Genomic DNA, 17123 nt, shown 5'->3' on the forward strand with positions numbered 1-17123 from the left:
AAACTGAGTGTTTGCACTAGTTGATAGAGACTTACTGGAACCTTCATAAAGCAGGCTGCGTGGAATTCTGTATTAAAAAATGTGTAACCAGGAATTGTAAAACTCTGTAATTGGGAAGAAATTATACAGATCACATAGATTTCAATTAGGCTCACTTCCAAATCAGCGTTCCTAAGATAGCAGGTTCAAACGAGAATGAATTATTAGGTGCATTTGCATTTCACGATACATTGCAGGGTGAGGGGCGGACAGATTTTTGCAAACTGCTTTTCCCAAGTTAGAGATGAGTTCAGCTGAGTCTGAAAAGCAAATGGGTAGAGGGGGAGAAAACTGAGGGGAGGGCCATAGCCATGGAAGCCATGCATGCAATCTGATAAAGACTCCTGTCTGAAACCTGGAGTGTCATGGCCAGTTGGTGTAGACAGTACTGGGCTGCATAGACTAATGTTTGACTTGGTAGAAAGGAACTCTCCATGTTCTACTGGTTACTGGTAGAACTACGCAATCTGCTACCAATCCTCAGCAGAAATTGTTCACCAGTTTGAACTGCCAGAACGCTGAGCCAAAGTTGCCTTTTATGCTGGTTAGCCAGGGTGATACATGGCGATAAGAAATCTAGTCATTAAACAGATGGGAGAAGATACAGTATCAACTGGTACTTTATGCAAAATGGACACTTCACTCAATTTTAAAAAAGAATTGGATGCACTTTAAAAATTGACTTGGCTAATGAAGGCCCTATGTTTAAAGCAAAAAAAAACCTAACCAAGTTTAAATGATTGCTCAGTAAAACATTAAGCCTGAGATTACTTTTTAAAGCAGGGTTCTGGGCAAACTAAACTGAGTCTGATATCCATGTTGGCAATAATTGAAAAGCGGTCTCTGTTTTCCCCCCTTTCCAGTAGCTCACCTTCCAATTACCTTGGAAGCCTGATTTCTTTCTCCCTTCCATCCTGGACTACACTAATAAAACATGGAGGAGTCTCACTTTGCATTTTGTATCTTTTCTTCCCTGGCCTTGAAACTGGGTGCAGGGCTTAAGCCTGCACCTGGCTGTCAGACTGAGGCCAGATACAAACCTGTGGTGTGGCCAGACTTGGAATAATGTGCTCTGGTTGCCTCATCTCCAAAAGGATATTGTAGAGCTGGAAAAAGTGGAGAAAAGGCAAACTCAGGGGCTAGAGCATCTTCCTACAAGGAAAGCTAAAGCAGTGTTTCACAAAATACGGGTTTGGACCCACTAGGTGGGTTGCAAGCCAATTTCAGATGGGTTCCCATTAAATATTTTATTTTTAATATTTTGGACTTGATGCAGCCATGGAATGTGACTGCATCTGGGAAAATATTACACAACTGTTAACAGGCTACTATGTATATGCTTTTAACAATGATAGTCAATGGGGCTTACTCCTGGGTAAGAGTTGGTAGGATTGTACCCTAGGATTGTCAAAAATTTTCTTGCTTGATGATGTCACTTCTGGTCATGATGTTACTTCTGGTGGGTTCCAATAGATTCTCATTTTTAAAAGTGGGTCCCAGTGCTAAAAGTTTGAGAACCACTGGGCTAAAGCATTTGGAAATATAGCTGGGAGGAGAGCATTAGGTTAGAAAAGAGATGGCTAAGGGCATGGGGGACTTTATAACAACATGCATGGTACAGAAAATATATGGAAGGATGATCCCTCTCCCATAGTACTTTAAGGTGGTCGTCACAAATTCATTATCAATTTACTTTATTGAGTAACAGGTGGGAGAAAGTCTTTCACATGGTACATAATGTATTGAGTTCAGTACCACATGATGTGGTGGTTGCCACTAGCTTAGATGTCTCTGAAGGGGTGTTTAGACGGATTTATGAAGGAAAGTTCCCTTCTTGGCCTTCGTGGGCCTGTGGGAGCCCCATGCTCAGAGGCATTTTGCCAGTGAATCCCTGTGGTTAGGGGCCAAAAGCAGTAGAAGAGGGTTATTGTCAAGTTCTACTTGTGATCATGGTAGCTGGGCTAGACTGACTGTTTTCCTGTCAGTCAATATAAGAGTAACAAAACTCTTATATTCTTCACCAAGCTGTGTTGTTGCACACCAAGGTCCATGGTATTCTTCTATTGCCCAGCAACTACATGCAGAGTTTTCTTGGTCTTGTTGAAAAAGGGTTCGAGCAGGTATGTCAGCTTGAACACAAGAATTGTGTTATGAAGTTGAAAACCAAATTTCATTCTGTGACTTCAGTTTAAGACAAATACTGTGTTGTACTGCAAACTAAGAATGCCAAATGGCCAAATCAAACCAAAATATTTTACTTGACCTGCAAGTCCCTGCTGCCTAGGTGAGCAGGCTTCTCAATCTACATGAACTGTTGAAAGTAGTGCTGAACGTATCTCCCCAGAGGTAGATCTGTGCTGTAGGAAGGACACACAACTTCCAGTCCCCTTCTTAAAATAGACCAGAGTGCAGCAGAAGTTCATGCTGGAAGGGCTTCTGCTAACAGATGCTCATAATGAACTTATGCTCATATCTCTTTGAGAAAGTCATCTGAGCTGGCCTGAAGGGATATACTTCTTCACTGTTGCTGCATGTTGGGTTACCATTTTCATTGAGCTATGTCAGAGCCCCATGTCAGATTTTGAGTTGGAGCCTGGAGCAAAATCAGGAGAGAACTCCCACAGCTACACTAGAAATGTTTGTTATGAGGCGCGTGTTTTGGTGGATGCTATTTGCAGGGGGCACTGATAAGCAAAGTAGCCTTCTTCACTGATGCCCTCCATCTTGTTTGGAGGGTCCAGAGTAAAGCCAGTTTCAGAATTTGGCTTTGGAACAAGATCAGGAGAGGGGCCAGTGATCTGAGGAAAGCAATGGCAAGGCAGGCAGTGAAAAGGATCAAACCAAGAGCATGGAACAGTGGCTCAGTTGCTCATGAAGAGAGATTATAAAGAGTCTAGAAACTGGCAACCCAGGAGAGGTAGACCATACTAGAATTAGAGTCTCTCAGGGTCATTTCTCACATTCTGCAGGAAACAGGTTTGCCGCCGAATGTGCACTCAAAGGGAACTGCAGTAGTCCTTACTTTGATAAGCACATTGTCACATTGCAGATGTGTGTTTCTTCCCTGCTAGCTCTTTTTAATGCAATTATGATCTTCTGTGCACTCAGTTTTTACAGAGCATCTAAACAATACCATTGTCATTCTACTGTATTGTGTTTTCCATGGTGTTGTCCTTTGTTCCTTATTTTAACTTGTTTGCTTTTTGTGATAAAAACTCTTGGGCCATTAGCTTTTCAGTATGGCTAGGCAAAGTTATATTAAGGCTTTTCAGGGCTTTTGTGCCTTAATTAAACATTCAGCCTATTTTATTACTTCCTGTTAATCCTGGCTGGATCATTACCCTTATTGATTGATTGAGGAGTACCCTTATTGATTGTCTTTTGAATATTTTCTCTCAGTTGCCCAGTGCCAGTTTCTATACCCAGGAAGAGTGTTAACTTCTTCTTGTGTGTTATTATTTCAATTTTTTTTAAAGTGGAATGGAAATATTTTGCTATTTTAAAAAAAATGAAAGCAGAACAAATTAGAGGAATATATAATTAAAACTCCCTGTGGGCTGTTAGTCACTAATCCATCAGGCAAGATCAATAGGAAGCAATAACACCTGCTACACCTGCAGACAATAAACTCTGTTTAATGAATGGGATCTAATAGTGAGTAAAGAGAAGTTTGGCCATGGGGAAGGACATTGTTGAATAATCTTGAGCTGCTATGAAGTGCCATATGGAAACACAATTTTAATTCAGCTTTCAGTTAGTGGCAGAAAGGCGATATGAGCAGTGATCAGCAGTGCCAAGGCGTTGTAGGCTGGAAACAACAGGAATTTTAATTTCCCAAAGCACATTCTGTAAATTTTGTGTGATGTGTGTCCCCCCTTTCTCTATTTCAGTGGTTCATCATCTCCTCACTACCTAACCTCAGTCCTGAAACAGAGCCAGGGTCAATCAATCAAAGGTAAGTATTGTACTCATTGCTCTTTTTTGACTCCTTTTGGCTTGGGCACTTCAGTTTGTGGCTTAGCTCCTCATGCATGAGCTTTGGGCAGGCATACTTCCTCGTCTCCTTGCACACTTGGATTTTGTCCTGCACTTTTAGTTTGCGATAGCCATAGTTTGCTGTGGCATCCAACGTCTGCAAACCATGGTTACTGCAAACAAGAGTTAGAATAAACTAGAACTGGATGCTGGATCCAAACCGGACCTGTGTGTTTTCTAGCATAGCAGTTCAGATCTTCTTGCTTTGGGTAACCACTTTACAGTAGCTATTTCGATGAGATTAAGTACATAGTTGTGCGCTGCTTAATGACAGGGATTGGGACCAGGGCATGATGTAATCCACACCTTCCACAGGGAAGGGGATGCTCCACTCCTCTCCCCTCTGGAGGGTTGTCTGAGCTTTCCAGCAGCAGCGTGCGTTTGCATGCTGCCTCTGCAGAGCTCAGACTGAGGGAAATTGCATCTCTCACATGACTTCCACTTTTATGGAGGAAACAGGAAATCGTGTGAGAGACGATTTCACCTCAGTCTGAACCTTGCAGAAGCAGCGTGCAGACCTGTGCTGCCTCTGGGAGGCTCAGACAGCCCTCCTGAGGGGAAGGGAGGGGAGGGGAACTCCCCTTGCTTTTGGAGGGTTGGAATGTGTGCCCCTGATGACCATATGACCACACGTGGTCATCGGTTATGCAGTCCTGGCATAAGCAGGAAGGTCGCAAAGCAGCACCCACCTGTACTTTGTTCTATATTCTAATGAATTGTTTAATATCCCTTTATATTTAAATGAATTTGACTAGATTTGACTAGATAATGATCAGTTTTAAAATGGTGTTATCTGCACCAAGTCCTGAGGTCAGCACTGCTTCAAAATCGAAATAAATGTGATTGTAACTGAATGTTTCAGCTACTTGTAGGTGAGTGTTTACCATAAGGAAGCCAAGGGGAGTCTTGCGTTGGTGCTAATAAAATCTCTTCTTGAAGAATGAAATGCTATCCCCTTCCAGGGCTACTCTTTTGCATTCTCCCTTTCTGGTCCCCTGAACTGTTCTAAAAGTACTGATTTCATCTCTTGCTTGCTTGTGCTTTTTAAATTTCATTTCACAGCTGCATTTGCAATCATCATGCCTTAAAAGCTCATCTAAATCTTAATCTATTTCCCATTTATTGTTTTTAGCATGCATTCTCCAGTGCACCCTCCATCTCTACCTGTATTTCCCTTCTTCCTACTTTCCCCTATCTTTTGCCTTTTTGCTTCTATAATTGGTTGGTTGTTCCTTCTGACTTGGCAGTTTAAAACTGAACTCTTTGAAGAAATTGAGGTATTTGGCGCAAGGATCTTGCTCTTCCATTTGTCCATGGTATAGGCTTCCTCATGAGGAAGCTGCTTGAACCATTCACTAGAGAGGCTATGCCGTGTCTCCAAAACTAAACATGATAGGGCAAAACAGATGCCATTTTTGGAATCAGCACCCCAAATATACCCAGGAATTGGTGTAACATTTAAGGAAGCAAAATGTGTGTTGACCTGTGTAATGGGTGAATGTTCTCCTCGGTGTTCTGCTGCCTTCAGAATTGGGATTGGCAGCCAGTCATTGGCTCCCTCCCTAATGACACCTGCAAACCATGCTTCCATTCGCCTATGGTTTATTAAGCTCTTGAATTACTCTCTTGGCTGGGGTTTTGGTTCTCTGGTGTGCTGGGTTTTTGTCTGGGATACTGGTCAGGCAGAACCAAAATGGCTTCCTCACTTTTGCAGTCCCATTTGCAGGATTTGGGACAGATCAGCGGGGTAAAAGGAAGGGGGTTTGAAACTTACACAACAGTAATGCTCTTCAGCAGTGCAGCTGCCTCCCCCCGTAGCCTCCTTTGAGCAATGCTATGTAATAATGTAGCAGCTCGGTGGGGGGGGGGGATCGTTGGGAGGAACACTGCTGATTGCCACTACTGTAGAACTACTGCTAGTGGTGGGGAAAATGGAGGGGGGGGGAACGGTCTCAGCCTCCTGTGTCCCAAATTCAAGCATACAGTTCTCCATTGAGAACTCTCAATTCATCTTTTGTATATCTGTGTTTACTTTAGTCTCTTTTTAACTATTGTTGACACATAGTGCCTTGAGTGTCTGTTGGACAGAAAGGTGGATATATTTTAAGGTGGATAGATATTTTAAATATATAACCTCCACTTGGGCCAAATCCACTGTCTTACCCTCATTTGACTTCTTAAAAGCAATTATGTTTAGTCTGTGATCACTCCACAGTCCTCTAAATGAATCATAACACAGGGTGTTTCCTTTCCTTTTCAGACTCTGATATTGACGCTGCAACTGCCATGATGCTGCTGAACACTTCCATTGAACAAGGCATTTTAGATTGTAAGTGCAAGAAATGTTTGCCCTTTTTTTTTTTTACAAATGATGCTGTGAAAGGCCTTTTCAGGTGTCATCTTTTTGGGGTCCGCTTAGGTTACGGCAATTGACAGTTTGACAGAAAATACTCAATAAGGTTTCCCTTGTTCCTTGTGTTGAAAACACCTCTGGCCAATGCAGTGGAATAATATGCATGTTTACTTGGAAGTGGGTCTTAATGGAGCCCATTTCCTGGAAAGTGTCATAGGGCCAAACTACACTTAATGTGGAGAATGCATAATTTGCAGCAGTGTGATGCGTTATAACTCTGCACAGTGTTTCATGATGCTGCTGCCCTACTTGGGCTTGCCAGTCTTCCAGTACAATACACATGCAGGTTTCATACTTGACACTTGGTTCAGTGCACTTGTTTACTGGTATAATACTGTGAGTTCCATCCCATGTTGTTCACCCACTGATCTATCTTCGGTTTTCAAGCCATGTAGCTCTAGACTCCAGATGTGCTTTGGATTATAAATACCAGGGTGAATCCCTTTTGCCTCACAAGGTCTCTTGCAACCATAATTTTTAATGAAGCCTATTCAGGCAGAGGTTCATGCAGCCCCCAGCTGCTCACTGAACTTATGTACTGAACATAAGTACATAATTATATTTATGTATTTACCTCATAAGTACAATTCAGAACTTATGTACTAAACATAAGTACTGAATTGTACTTATGAGGTAAATACAATTGGGGTGAAGGTTTGAAAGGGGAGCTTACATATTTGCGGTTGGTTGCACATAGGCTCACCTTTCAGACCTTGGCCCCAGGTATGGGAGGGCAGGGCTGATGGCTGCAGTCCTACTTCTCCACTTTCCATTTGCTAAATATGTTTCCCAGCTTTCTTCAAAGGCATCCCCATGCAAAGTGCATCACAGTAGTCCACCCTGGAAGTTACTATGGTGTGAATAATTGTGACCAGCAGTGACTTTTCCAGGAAAAGATCAGCTGGCACACCGATTTTAGATGTTCGGGCTCCTGGCCACAGTCAGCATATGAGCATTTAGGATCCAGAATCTTCCCCAAACAGTGAATCTGATTTTTAAGGAGAGTGCAATTCTATCCAGAACAGCTTCCATACCTACTTCTGAATCAGTACTTCCATCTTGTCTGTATTAAGTTACTTTTTCCTCTTCCATCACCCACACTGGTATAATGCCTTCTAACGATATTGTTCTGTACAGAATGGCATAACAAAGAACATGCCCCCTGCTCCAAGGGGCTTACAGGTGAAATTTCAACAGCAAATGAAGCAAAAGGAGAATGCCATGATAAAACACATATATGTGTTTTATAAAACACATAAAACACAATATGAGCAGTTTCAGTCACGTAATTAGGTTGTGTTTCAGTTTCATCTCTGAGCCCTTTAAAACTGGATATCTGATTATCTTGACTGCAATCATTTTGTGTCCTGAGTTTTAATAGATGTTTGTGTTTCCATAGGTGAGAAGCCACAACCTCTTAAACTCTCCAAAAAAAGGAACTATGGCAGTGCATTCCACAACCACAGTATGGCAAGCCATCAGGAGAATGATTCGGCAGTCCCCAGCATCGACCCAAAGGAAGATCACAATTACAGTGCCAGCAGCATGGCCTCCCAGCGCTGCACATCCTTGTCCAGTGTGTCATCCCTGTCCTCCATTGACGAGGTGTATGAATTTGTCTCGGAGGCCAGCCGAGTGGGAAGTGATGGCAGCGAAGGATTCCACAGTGAAGTGGATACGGATGACGAGGATGAGGATGATCCCCTTGCGGACAGCGGTTATACTGCACAGCCTCGCATTGGTACCTCAGACAGAACCCAACCTCACAAGAAAGCCCTAGAGGAGCTCTGCCAAGAAATAGATGAGGAACTGAAAGAGGCTGCTGGGTCTCTGCTTCACCTCGCTGGGATCAGTACATGTCTAGGCTCCCTCATAAGTACTGCAAAGACCCATAGCCAGAAGCGGAGAAAAAAAAATAGCAACACAATGTGAAGATGGATGGATATAAATGCCTATTTTATTTTTTAGCGTGGCAATACTCCTCTACTTTTTACCCTTCACAAGGGAGATCAAAGCCATAAAAGGACTTTTGATTTTTTTGTTTTTTGTTTTTATTTTTGAAGGTTATAGTTTCACATTAAAAAAAATAATTTCAAGGGTCATGGTAGCGGTTTTAGGCACTGAGGAGCTGATTAAAATGGTGCAGGACAAGTGGGGTGAGGAAAACTAACTGCTTTCTTTTTCTTTAATAGTGTTTAACAACCTGAATATATAAGATTTCCAGTAGAGTGGTCTGAATTCACATCACCAACCTTGCCCATATCCTCTCATGCTAAAGACAAAAAGTTGCATCTTGCCTTATGTGGAAAGTTGTTTAGCTATCTATTTCGCTCAACTTAAGCTTGAGAAATCCACACCTTAGCCCTGTATAGATGGGGCCCTGTGTAGAGTGTATGCAAGGGAATCCTATCCTGCTTCCTGGTGCATCTGTCCTACCTCCAGATCTGCCCTGTGTTTACATGTTTGACATTGCATTAGAATATGGCAGAGGTTCCCAAACTTACCATGGTCATGGCACCCTTCTATCATGGTGGCCTCTTCTTCCCAGCTCTCCCAGGCACCGCCAACTTGGATTGTATGAAATTGCACACAATCATAAGTTGGTGACAACTGGGTGAGCCAGGACGAGGAGCCATCAGGAACATCCTGCAATACCCATGTGAGTTTGTCACAATGCCCTTAGGTGCCACAGCGCGCAGTTTGGGAACCACTGAAATAGGACCTTTCATACTTAAAAGCCAGTGTGCTGTCCTTTGCTGTCAGATTTGAGGGGTACAAGTGTTGTGGATCAGGCATGCATCTGTTGGGCTGCATATTGGGCCTATGTGTACAATCCTTTGTCTTCAAGTTTAGGAAATCAGGTGTGCTACACCCTGTGCACATTGGCTCATATTCCAAAGTGGCACCCAGCACTCACATGTCAGAACCAATAATATATTATGCAGAATGTGGTAGTCAGCTGAGGTGGAAGCCGTCTGGACTATTTCACTTCAAACTTCAGGTGGGGAGTCATATTTTTGGATACTTTTCCATGCAAAATACCTGCATAGATTAAAGATCTGTGCAAAACCTTTCTTCCAATATGTCCATTTAATACACGTAAGGGTTTTTGTGTAGTCAAGTGGTCTACAATATGACCCCACACCTACAGTCTCAAGTGGGGACAGTACAGGATTCTACCACTTCGCTCAGTATGAGATCTAAATTTGGTTACAATAAGAGTCATGTCTGTGTTGGGATCTAGAACGTGTGGTTGGCTGTGACTCGGGGCAACTACCTGTGTTAGGTTTTTTAAAAATGACAAATGTATGATAGGTTTATTGCCTTCCAGTTTCACCTCCATTGTTGCATAATAATTGTGTTTATGTGTTATGATGAGTTCATGGTCCATGATAATCCTAATACAGGCTTCCCCCCCCCCCCGCCACATCCATGGGAAATACATTTCTGCTCCCCGTAGATACTGGAAACCTTGGATAAAAGGGAACCCTATCCCCACGCCCATTACCTTTGTTTCTCTTTGTTATCTTTGCACCAAGCAAAAATGACTCTTCCTTTTACAGACGCTATAAGCATGCAAACTTATAAAAAGGCAGGCAGTCTGAACACTAGAGAAAGTGTTCTGCTTCCTGTCAACATTCTGCCTTTGTCCTTCTAGCATTCAAGCTACCTGTCTCTTTATAAGCTTCCATGCTTATAATGTCTGTAGAAGGAAGAGACATTCTCGCTTGGCACAATGGTAACAAAGATAAATGAAGGTAATGGGGGGGTAGAGTACCAGATACCGGATCCACTAATATGGGAGGATACCTGTACTAACTAACTGCCAGCATGGACTAGTTGCCAGTTGACTCTAATCGTCAGTTATCATGTGGAAAAGACATGGATATTATTGAGAGAGGTTGAGTGGCTGAGTCCCCTTCTTGTTCATTTATAGCCTTCCAAGTTATGGCAAAAAAATAAGCCTGTTCCTTTTCTTAATTTTTTTTTTAAATTAGGACTATCTTTTAGATCTGAAATGTACACATTTCTTTTCAAACCTAGGGCCTTCTTGGTGTCTTTAAATTCAAATTAAGTGAAAAATGTGGACTGCTAAATTGTAAATCGCTGTTACCCAAACAACTTGCTCTTACATACTCAGGTAGAGCATACTGTAATGGTGATTCTTTTTCTTTTTTAGAGTATAAGGTGGCAAGGGGGAGGGGACTCACAGGATGGAATGCTTCACCATATTAGAAAAAGAAGTGCCCTGCACATAGAAAACTAGTTATCAGGGAGAAAGGTTCTAGCCAAAGTCATCTTTCTAACATGCTAGTTTTCACTATGTAAACATCTTTGTTTCATAGGAAAGCGTTACATCACGTGAGCCCTATCTGGTGATACAGCCCAGATGCAGGTTTCCCATGTTGGTGTGAATGTGTCAATTGACAGACAGCTTTCTGTGTGCTTTCTTAAGCTTATTGGAAGACTGGCCTTCCCCTCCCTTATTATTTGCCTCAGTTTTGCACTGAATTTAACTTGGCATTCCTCATAAATCCTATATACACAGCCTTAAAAGGGTGTCTTTTAAAATGTTGATAGCGGCCTAGAAGACATATGCTGTTAACTTCTAGCAGTCTCCATGTTCCTTGGGTAGGAGTGAGACTTGAGGTGAAATATTTACCCCTTTAAAAAAATCAATAGGGATTTTACCACGGACAGTTTTCACATAGCCAGGATGGCATCGTATCTGTCTGTCTCTCCCTCCATTATCTCAGCAATAACATAGGCTATTGTCAGGCTTCCAGATGGCCCAAGTTTTCAGCAGGAGCTGACACATGACTGAGTGGAACACTGTATTATAATGCATGGGAATGGTAAAAGACACACACCTATTTTTTTATGAGAAGTCCTACATGAAGGCCTAACTGCAGAAGTGGGTCATTTTCAGATATGCAGCTCTTTCTCTGAAAAGATAGACTTGATTATAAGTTATGCTTTACACACGTGACATTCTCTCAGAAAACTGTTGTGTGTCTGACTCTTCCCCATGTGCTATGATATATATGCACTCTTGGGTCTTCTGAGGCAGCTGCTGTGTCAGCAGTGATGCTCCAGTATGCAGCTAGTTGGTTAGGAAACCACCCAAAAGAGGTTGACATCCCTGTCTATGAGACAGCCAGCCTGCATTTCAAAGCTAGCTATATAATTCATGTTAGTCCTCTGGATGTTACCGTTGCCTGTATTAATGACTTCTTGAAGTGGAGGAAGGACGCTGCAGATCATAGACTTGAGAGGCTACCCACACAGTCAGTTTCTGAAATAAGCAGGCTATTGATATTACTTAAGAATAGCATGGGAATCAGCCCTGTTTCGAACAAATGGCTAATCCAAAAGCAAATTGTAAAGCCACCACACTAATGGATTTCACAAATGGATCCAAATTCACAGAAAACTTCTCTTGTGTGAATCCCCCTGAGATAAACTGGAGTCTCTCTCTCTCTCAGATGGCTGCGCTTTTATGCAAGTCCTGACTTTTTCTGATTTTTTTTTCCAAGGGGTGCTTGCACAGGAAGTGTTTTTGGGTGGTGGACTGGGGACATTGTGCCCTGCAATTCTGAGGATACCTTGAATGTTTCTTGATGCATAAGCACAGTTTCTTCTGCCTAGTTTGGTGGGGCAACTTGATGTGCCATTTTAATCCTGGCATTTTGGGGAAAGGGGGTGTATAGTCTGCCAGTTAAGCAAATTTTTCCCTGTCAGAAAAATTGTATCAGGTTACAGATAACTAAATCAAGACTTTGCAAAGCAGAATGAAGCCACCATTTTCTTGGCTGCTCTGAACTCTCAGCTTCCTTAGTGATAAAGTTGTTAGCAGTCAGGGTTTTGATTTCACTGCCTCTTCCTGAATACTGCTGTCTCCTATCCTGTGTTAACCCTGATAATATAATAATTGCTATAACCGTTCTGCAGAGGCCCAATGCATTCGCTGTAATCCATTGGCCCTCTTGTCACCTGTTCTGGAATGCCTTATGTGAGAAATGGAGGGAGCTAGTGGTTTTCTGGATCAGAACTATTCTCCTCACCCAATTGCCACAGAGAGCCTTCTCTGTAGGCCTTTTGGTTGCAAGGATCCATGTAGCAATTTTTGTGTTTCAGAACAAATCTTTGTCCAAAAGGTAGCAAACTGTAAACGGCGCTGCCTAGTAATCACATTGCTAGTTTCTAGACAAAAAAATCTCTACTGCATGGATGTTTGCACGTTCACCTGTTTGTACACAGCTTTTTCCAATGTAAAGTTTAAACACATGGTGCTCATTCTGTATGTCACCTTCTTTCCTCTTCAACTCAGATGCTCTGAAGGACTGGCCAAAGCAACTGCCTGCCTGCCAAAAGCACTTCCAGAGCACCTTCCTGTATGCAGCCACAAGTCACCATGGGAAAGATTTTTATCTGCATCTACTTCCAAGTCAGGCACGGATGTTGTTTATCTCAAAACATTTCCAGACCGTGTCTTTCTGTGTAAATTACTCTCATAAAACTTTCCAAAAAATATACAGCAACACAGTATTAGAACCCAAACCAAAATGGAAAAGCTCACTAGGTTACAAAGCTTGCTTAAATAAAAATGATTTGTTAATGTTGACAGCAATGTCAACAGTGTGGTTGGTGACCTTCCTTCAGTAGGGTGTTCCATGGTTGTGGTGCCTTGACAAAAAAGGGTTTGCTTGAAGTGTCAGATAGCACCCAAATCAGAGCCTGTCTGCTAGCCTCAGGATGCTTTGCATGGGAGGAGATACATTGAGCCCAGGCTATTTCAAGATGGTTCCCTATAGTCTCAAACATACTCATGTCTGAATTCATGAATAGATCTGGTTGTATATCCTTTCCACATTGTGTATTTTACCATGAGTGTGACTTGTGAGCTCATTCCCTTAAATTGTCGTTGTATATCCCTGTTTCATGGGAGCTCTTGTGCATTTGCTTTCTTGCAAATGGACGGTCATGTGTATTACATACAAATTTCAAGTCCTGTATGTCGCATGGCTGACCAGAGCTATTGCTTCCACTAGCAATTGTCGAAAATCTGTGCTTAATAATTTTATGTGGTGTGAAATGTTTTTGTAGCAGTGCAGATCATGGGACTGCTCTCCAAAGAAAGTGTGTGTTAATTTCTTTAGGTCTTGCGTCTCTCTTGAAGTTTGACGAGAACTACATTTCAGTTTCTGCTAAAACTGGCTAGAACTTGAGATGAGGCTAGTCTTTCTCCCCAAATTGAATTGTTCACTCTTACAGTCTTGCAACTGATCTGATGATCTGCAGTATCTTTCCCATTCCTGCAAAATTGTCTCCGTGTCTTCCCTTTATTAATGAACAATCTAATCACTGTCATCTTTATACTACAAAATGTGTTGTATTTTAGTATTTGTTAGACACTTCCCCAATTTATGTTTTCTGTAGTTTTCCATGTGCAAAGGCAGAACAATAAAGGCATTGAGTGGGGAGCAAAAGTTGGGAGGAGCTCTTCTTAAATGTGTATTAAAGGGCTGAAATGGGGGCAGGACAAGAATTTTGTGCATTCAGGAGCTGAGATTGGTCTTTATGTTACACCAAATTAAGTGGTAGAATTCTCAACTATCTTGCTTCAGCCTGCGTAGGGGAATTAAAATTTCTGAATGCTCTCCCATTTTAATTTTTTTTAAAGGCCCTTCACGTAGCAAAGTAGAAAATTGGGAAAAAGGTTTAGTATAGCCCTGCCGCCTGATGTGCTACTTTACTACATGCAGGGAATATGGGAGTAGTAAAAAAAAAAAAAGATGATACGCCTGCATTTGGAAGTGGCACAGTTCAGCATTGTGCCCTCTTTGCTTCTGTATAATATGTAGTAGACCAGCTCTGAGATCTTAGAAGAAGTAAAGATCCTTTTGCATACTGAACAGTTGATTCCTTTCACAGATGCATTGTGGAAAGAGTGTGTGCAAGAGGAGTGCTCCAAGAGAAGCAATTGTCTAAAGAGATGGTTGGAATTCATTTCTCTTGTTTATATCTTTCCCATACTGTTTAGCACAAGAACTGTACCATCATAGGACAAACCTGCTATGCGAATGGGTCCTTGCTTCCACATTTCTTGGCACTGGAGGGTCAGTGCTCCCTGTCTATTGCTGCAGTCCATAACTCAGCATAACTAAAAATGGGAAGAAGGTGCATTTTTGTCTTTGTTGGCTATATTACAATACACCTGTGTGTCTTCCTAGGGCCAGAATTTAAGCTAGACACGTATGGAGAGAATGTTAGTTCTTTCTTGTCCTCACCTAGACAAAGAAGTTCTCTGGCACAGACAGGTCACATCCAAATGATTGTATCATTCAGTGGGACAGATATGAATCAACTCCTTTGGGACTTTCATGTGCGTAGTTTGGAAAGCTAGTCAATATGGCTGCAGTAGTATTAATTGGAAAGGAAGGTGTATCCTTGCATTTTCATAGGTAGTGTCTTTGCCAGCTCAATGGCCAAGCCAAGGATAGTTGTTTTCTGAACATTTCTTACAGAACATTAATGCCTTCCTAATCAGGTGCTCCTCCTTTTTTCTCTCCTATCTCTGTGTGTCTTGGACTTGCCTCACAGTTCAAAGTCTTCAGTATTCATAGTGGTAAATGTAGGGAGTATCTGCACTTGCCTTTCTCTTCCAAGAATAGTTGTGTCCTGCTTTATACCTAGACTGTCTCTGATATATGCCCTTTGTATACAGAATTCCTCAATGCGAGCTTATCTGTGCATATACAAAAAAGTACACAGTATAATTCTCCAGCAGAGATTGTATCACTTTAGAATGCAGACAGAGGATTACATGATGATGCACTTCCCACCCATAATAAGCAATTTGGAGAGAAGGCTCAGGTAGACTTCTTCTTCCCATTATGCTTGCTTTCAGTCTGCAGGGAGATTTTGTGGTGCGTATTCAGTCCATGCAATCCCTTTCTGTGTACCAATGGTATATTCCCAGAATGAGTGTACCACATAGTATTCTGTGATTCACTTCTTTGGTACCTTGGTTTTAACTCCTGTAGAAGATGGCAGGAGAGTCCTTCAGCCCTGTTGTGTGTCCAAATGAAAAATGAACAAAACTGCTTCCTGATATTGTCAAAAACAGACAGGACCAATGCTCAATATGACTGTTTAATGCTTGATACTTGACACCAATGAAATATCTTTGGAGGAAGAGTTACTACTGAAGAAGTGTTACAGTGGTGCCCATCTGCTGTACTTTTACAGTGAATACACATTTAGGGTGGAACTTTTACATTAACATAGGGCTGCTGCTTTAAGCCATTTCTGCCCAACGTTGCATATACACAACAGGGACCAAATGTGTACACCTGTGGGCTGGGCAAAAATGGGTTAGACAGCATCTCCATGTAGATTATTTCCCTGCAGAACATAGGATTGCTTACTCCAGGTCATGCCCTTGTATTGTGCTTCACTGCTCCCCACACCATGTCATTGGTTGGTACTGACCAAAAGTTGCATGTATTGATATTACGCTGGTGGGTGGGTGGTGGAAATGATCTTAGATGTTGCAGCTGAGAAATGGATCCAGGGATGCCACTTGCAATGGCAGCCTCATGTGAAGATAACAAATAGTTCCATCTTTGGTGTGACTTGAAGGCATGTGTTTGCTTGTTTGTTTAACTTGGTATCTTTTGTAAACGGGTTCATAACAAATCATCACTCTTAGCAAGAGGTGGAAAGTAGGGGAAAATGTTAAGAACAAATGTTATCAGTCTCGAAACAAACATGCTGAAGTTTCCAAGAGATGGTTGCCCCTGCTTGAGCTGCTGCTGTGCAAATCATTCTCTTTCATATTCCTCTACTAAATTATAGCTTCTGTGAGAATTGCAAGCAATCCTTTTTAGAAAGCCCAACTTTGAAACTTGTGTGGTTTGCAGCTTCTTTGTTGGGCTCAAGCAAAGCGCACCCTGCCATGCTAATGCTGGGGTAGTCAAAATATTTATTGAAAAAGAAGAGTAGAGTATTTTTAAAATATTGTACCTGCCATTTATTTGAGAAAGCACATTTCTTCACAGCTAACTGCCAGTGCCAATAAGAGGTCTGTTTTAGAAATGTACACTTTTTTCCAGACTTTAAAGTGCATAATTTAAAAGTATTATGTTGCCATCTTATAGTGATATGAAACCATTTACAATTGCCAATTCATCGTAACTATTTATTTAAAAAGTGGAAATTGTAAGAATGCTTTCTGATCAAAGTAACCAGAGTTCTTTTTTAAAGATTCCCATTAGCTTGTGTATGTGTGTGTGTATTTTTCCCCCCTAACATAGTATAAGAAAAAACTCCTTGGATTTATTTAGAATAACTCTGCCAGTAGATAAACACCATTCTAACTCTTTATTCCCCAATCCCAGTTGAGTAGTTTGCCTGGTTTAAAAACAATTTTACAGATATTTTAGTTTTTGTATTGCTAACCTCTATTAATTAAAATGTTTATGGAGTTTATTTTTACCAAAGAGATGCAATTCATTATGATAAAGTATTTCAAAATAAACTTTGTTTTATAACACTTTTGACTGCTGTATCTTCTGTATTTGGTCAATAGCATTGCACTTGGTTGGCCATACTGGTTGGCCACTACTTGGAT

General features: G+C 41.6%; 1 protein-coding gene across 1 annotated transcript in view; it reads left to right on the plus strand.

Moving 5' to 3' along the window:
- FOXN2 (forkhead box N2) overlaps window positions 1-8421 on the plus strand; it is a 51460-nt gene extending 43039 nt beyond the window's left edge. Inside the window, exons 4-7 of the mRNA XM_066611894.1 lie at window positions 299-306; window positions 3930-3994; window positions 6335-6403; window positions 7887-8421. Coding sequence (XP_066467991.1) covers window positions 299-306; window positions 3930-3994; window positions 6335-6403; window positions 7887-8419 — 675 coding nt within the window. The 3' untranslated portion in view covers window positions 8420-8421. The remainder of the gene's footprint in view (window positions 1-298; window positions 307-3929; window positions 3995-6334; window positions 6404-7886) is intronic.
- Window positions 8422-17123: the final 8702 nt, after the last annotated feature.

Source organism: Tiliqua scincoides, chromosome 1 (assembly GCF_035046505.1).
Source record: "Tiliqua scincoides isolate rTilSci1 chromosome 1, rTilSci1.hap2, whole genome shotgun sequence".
Lineage (NCBI taxonomy): Eukaryota > Metazoa > Chordata > Lepidosauria > Squamata > Scincidae > Tiliqua > Tiliqua scincoides.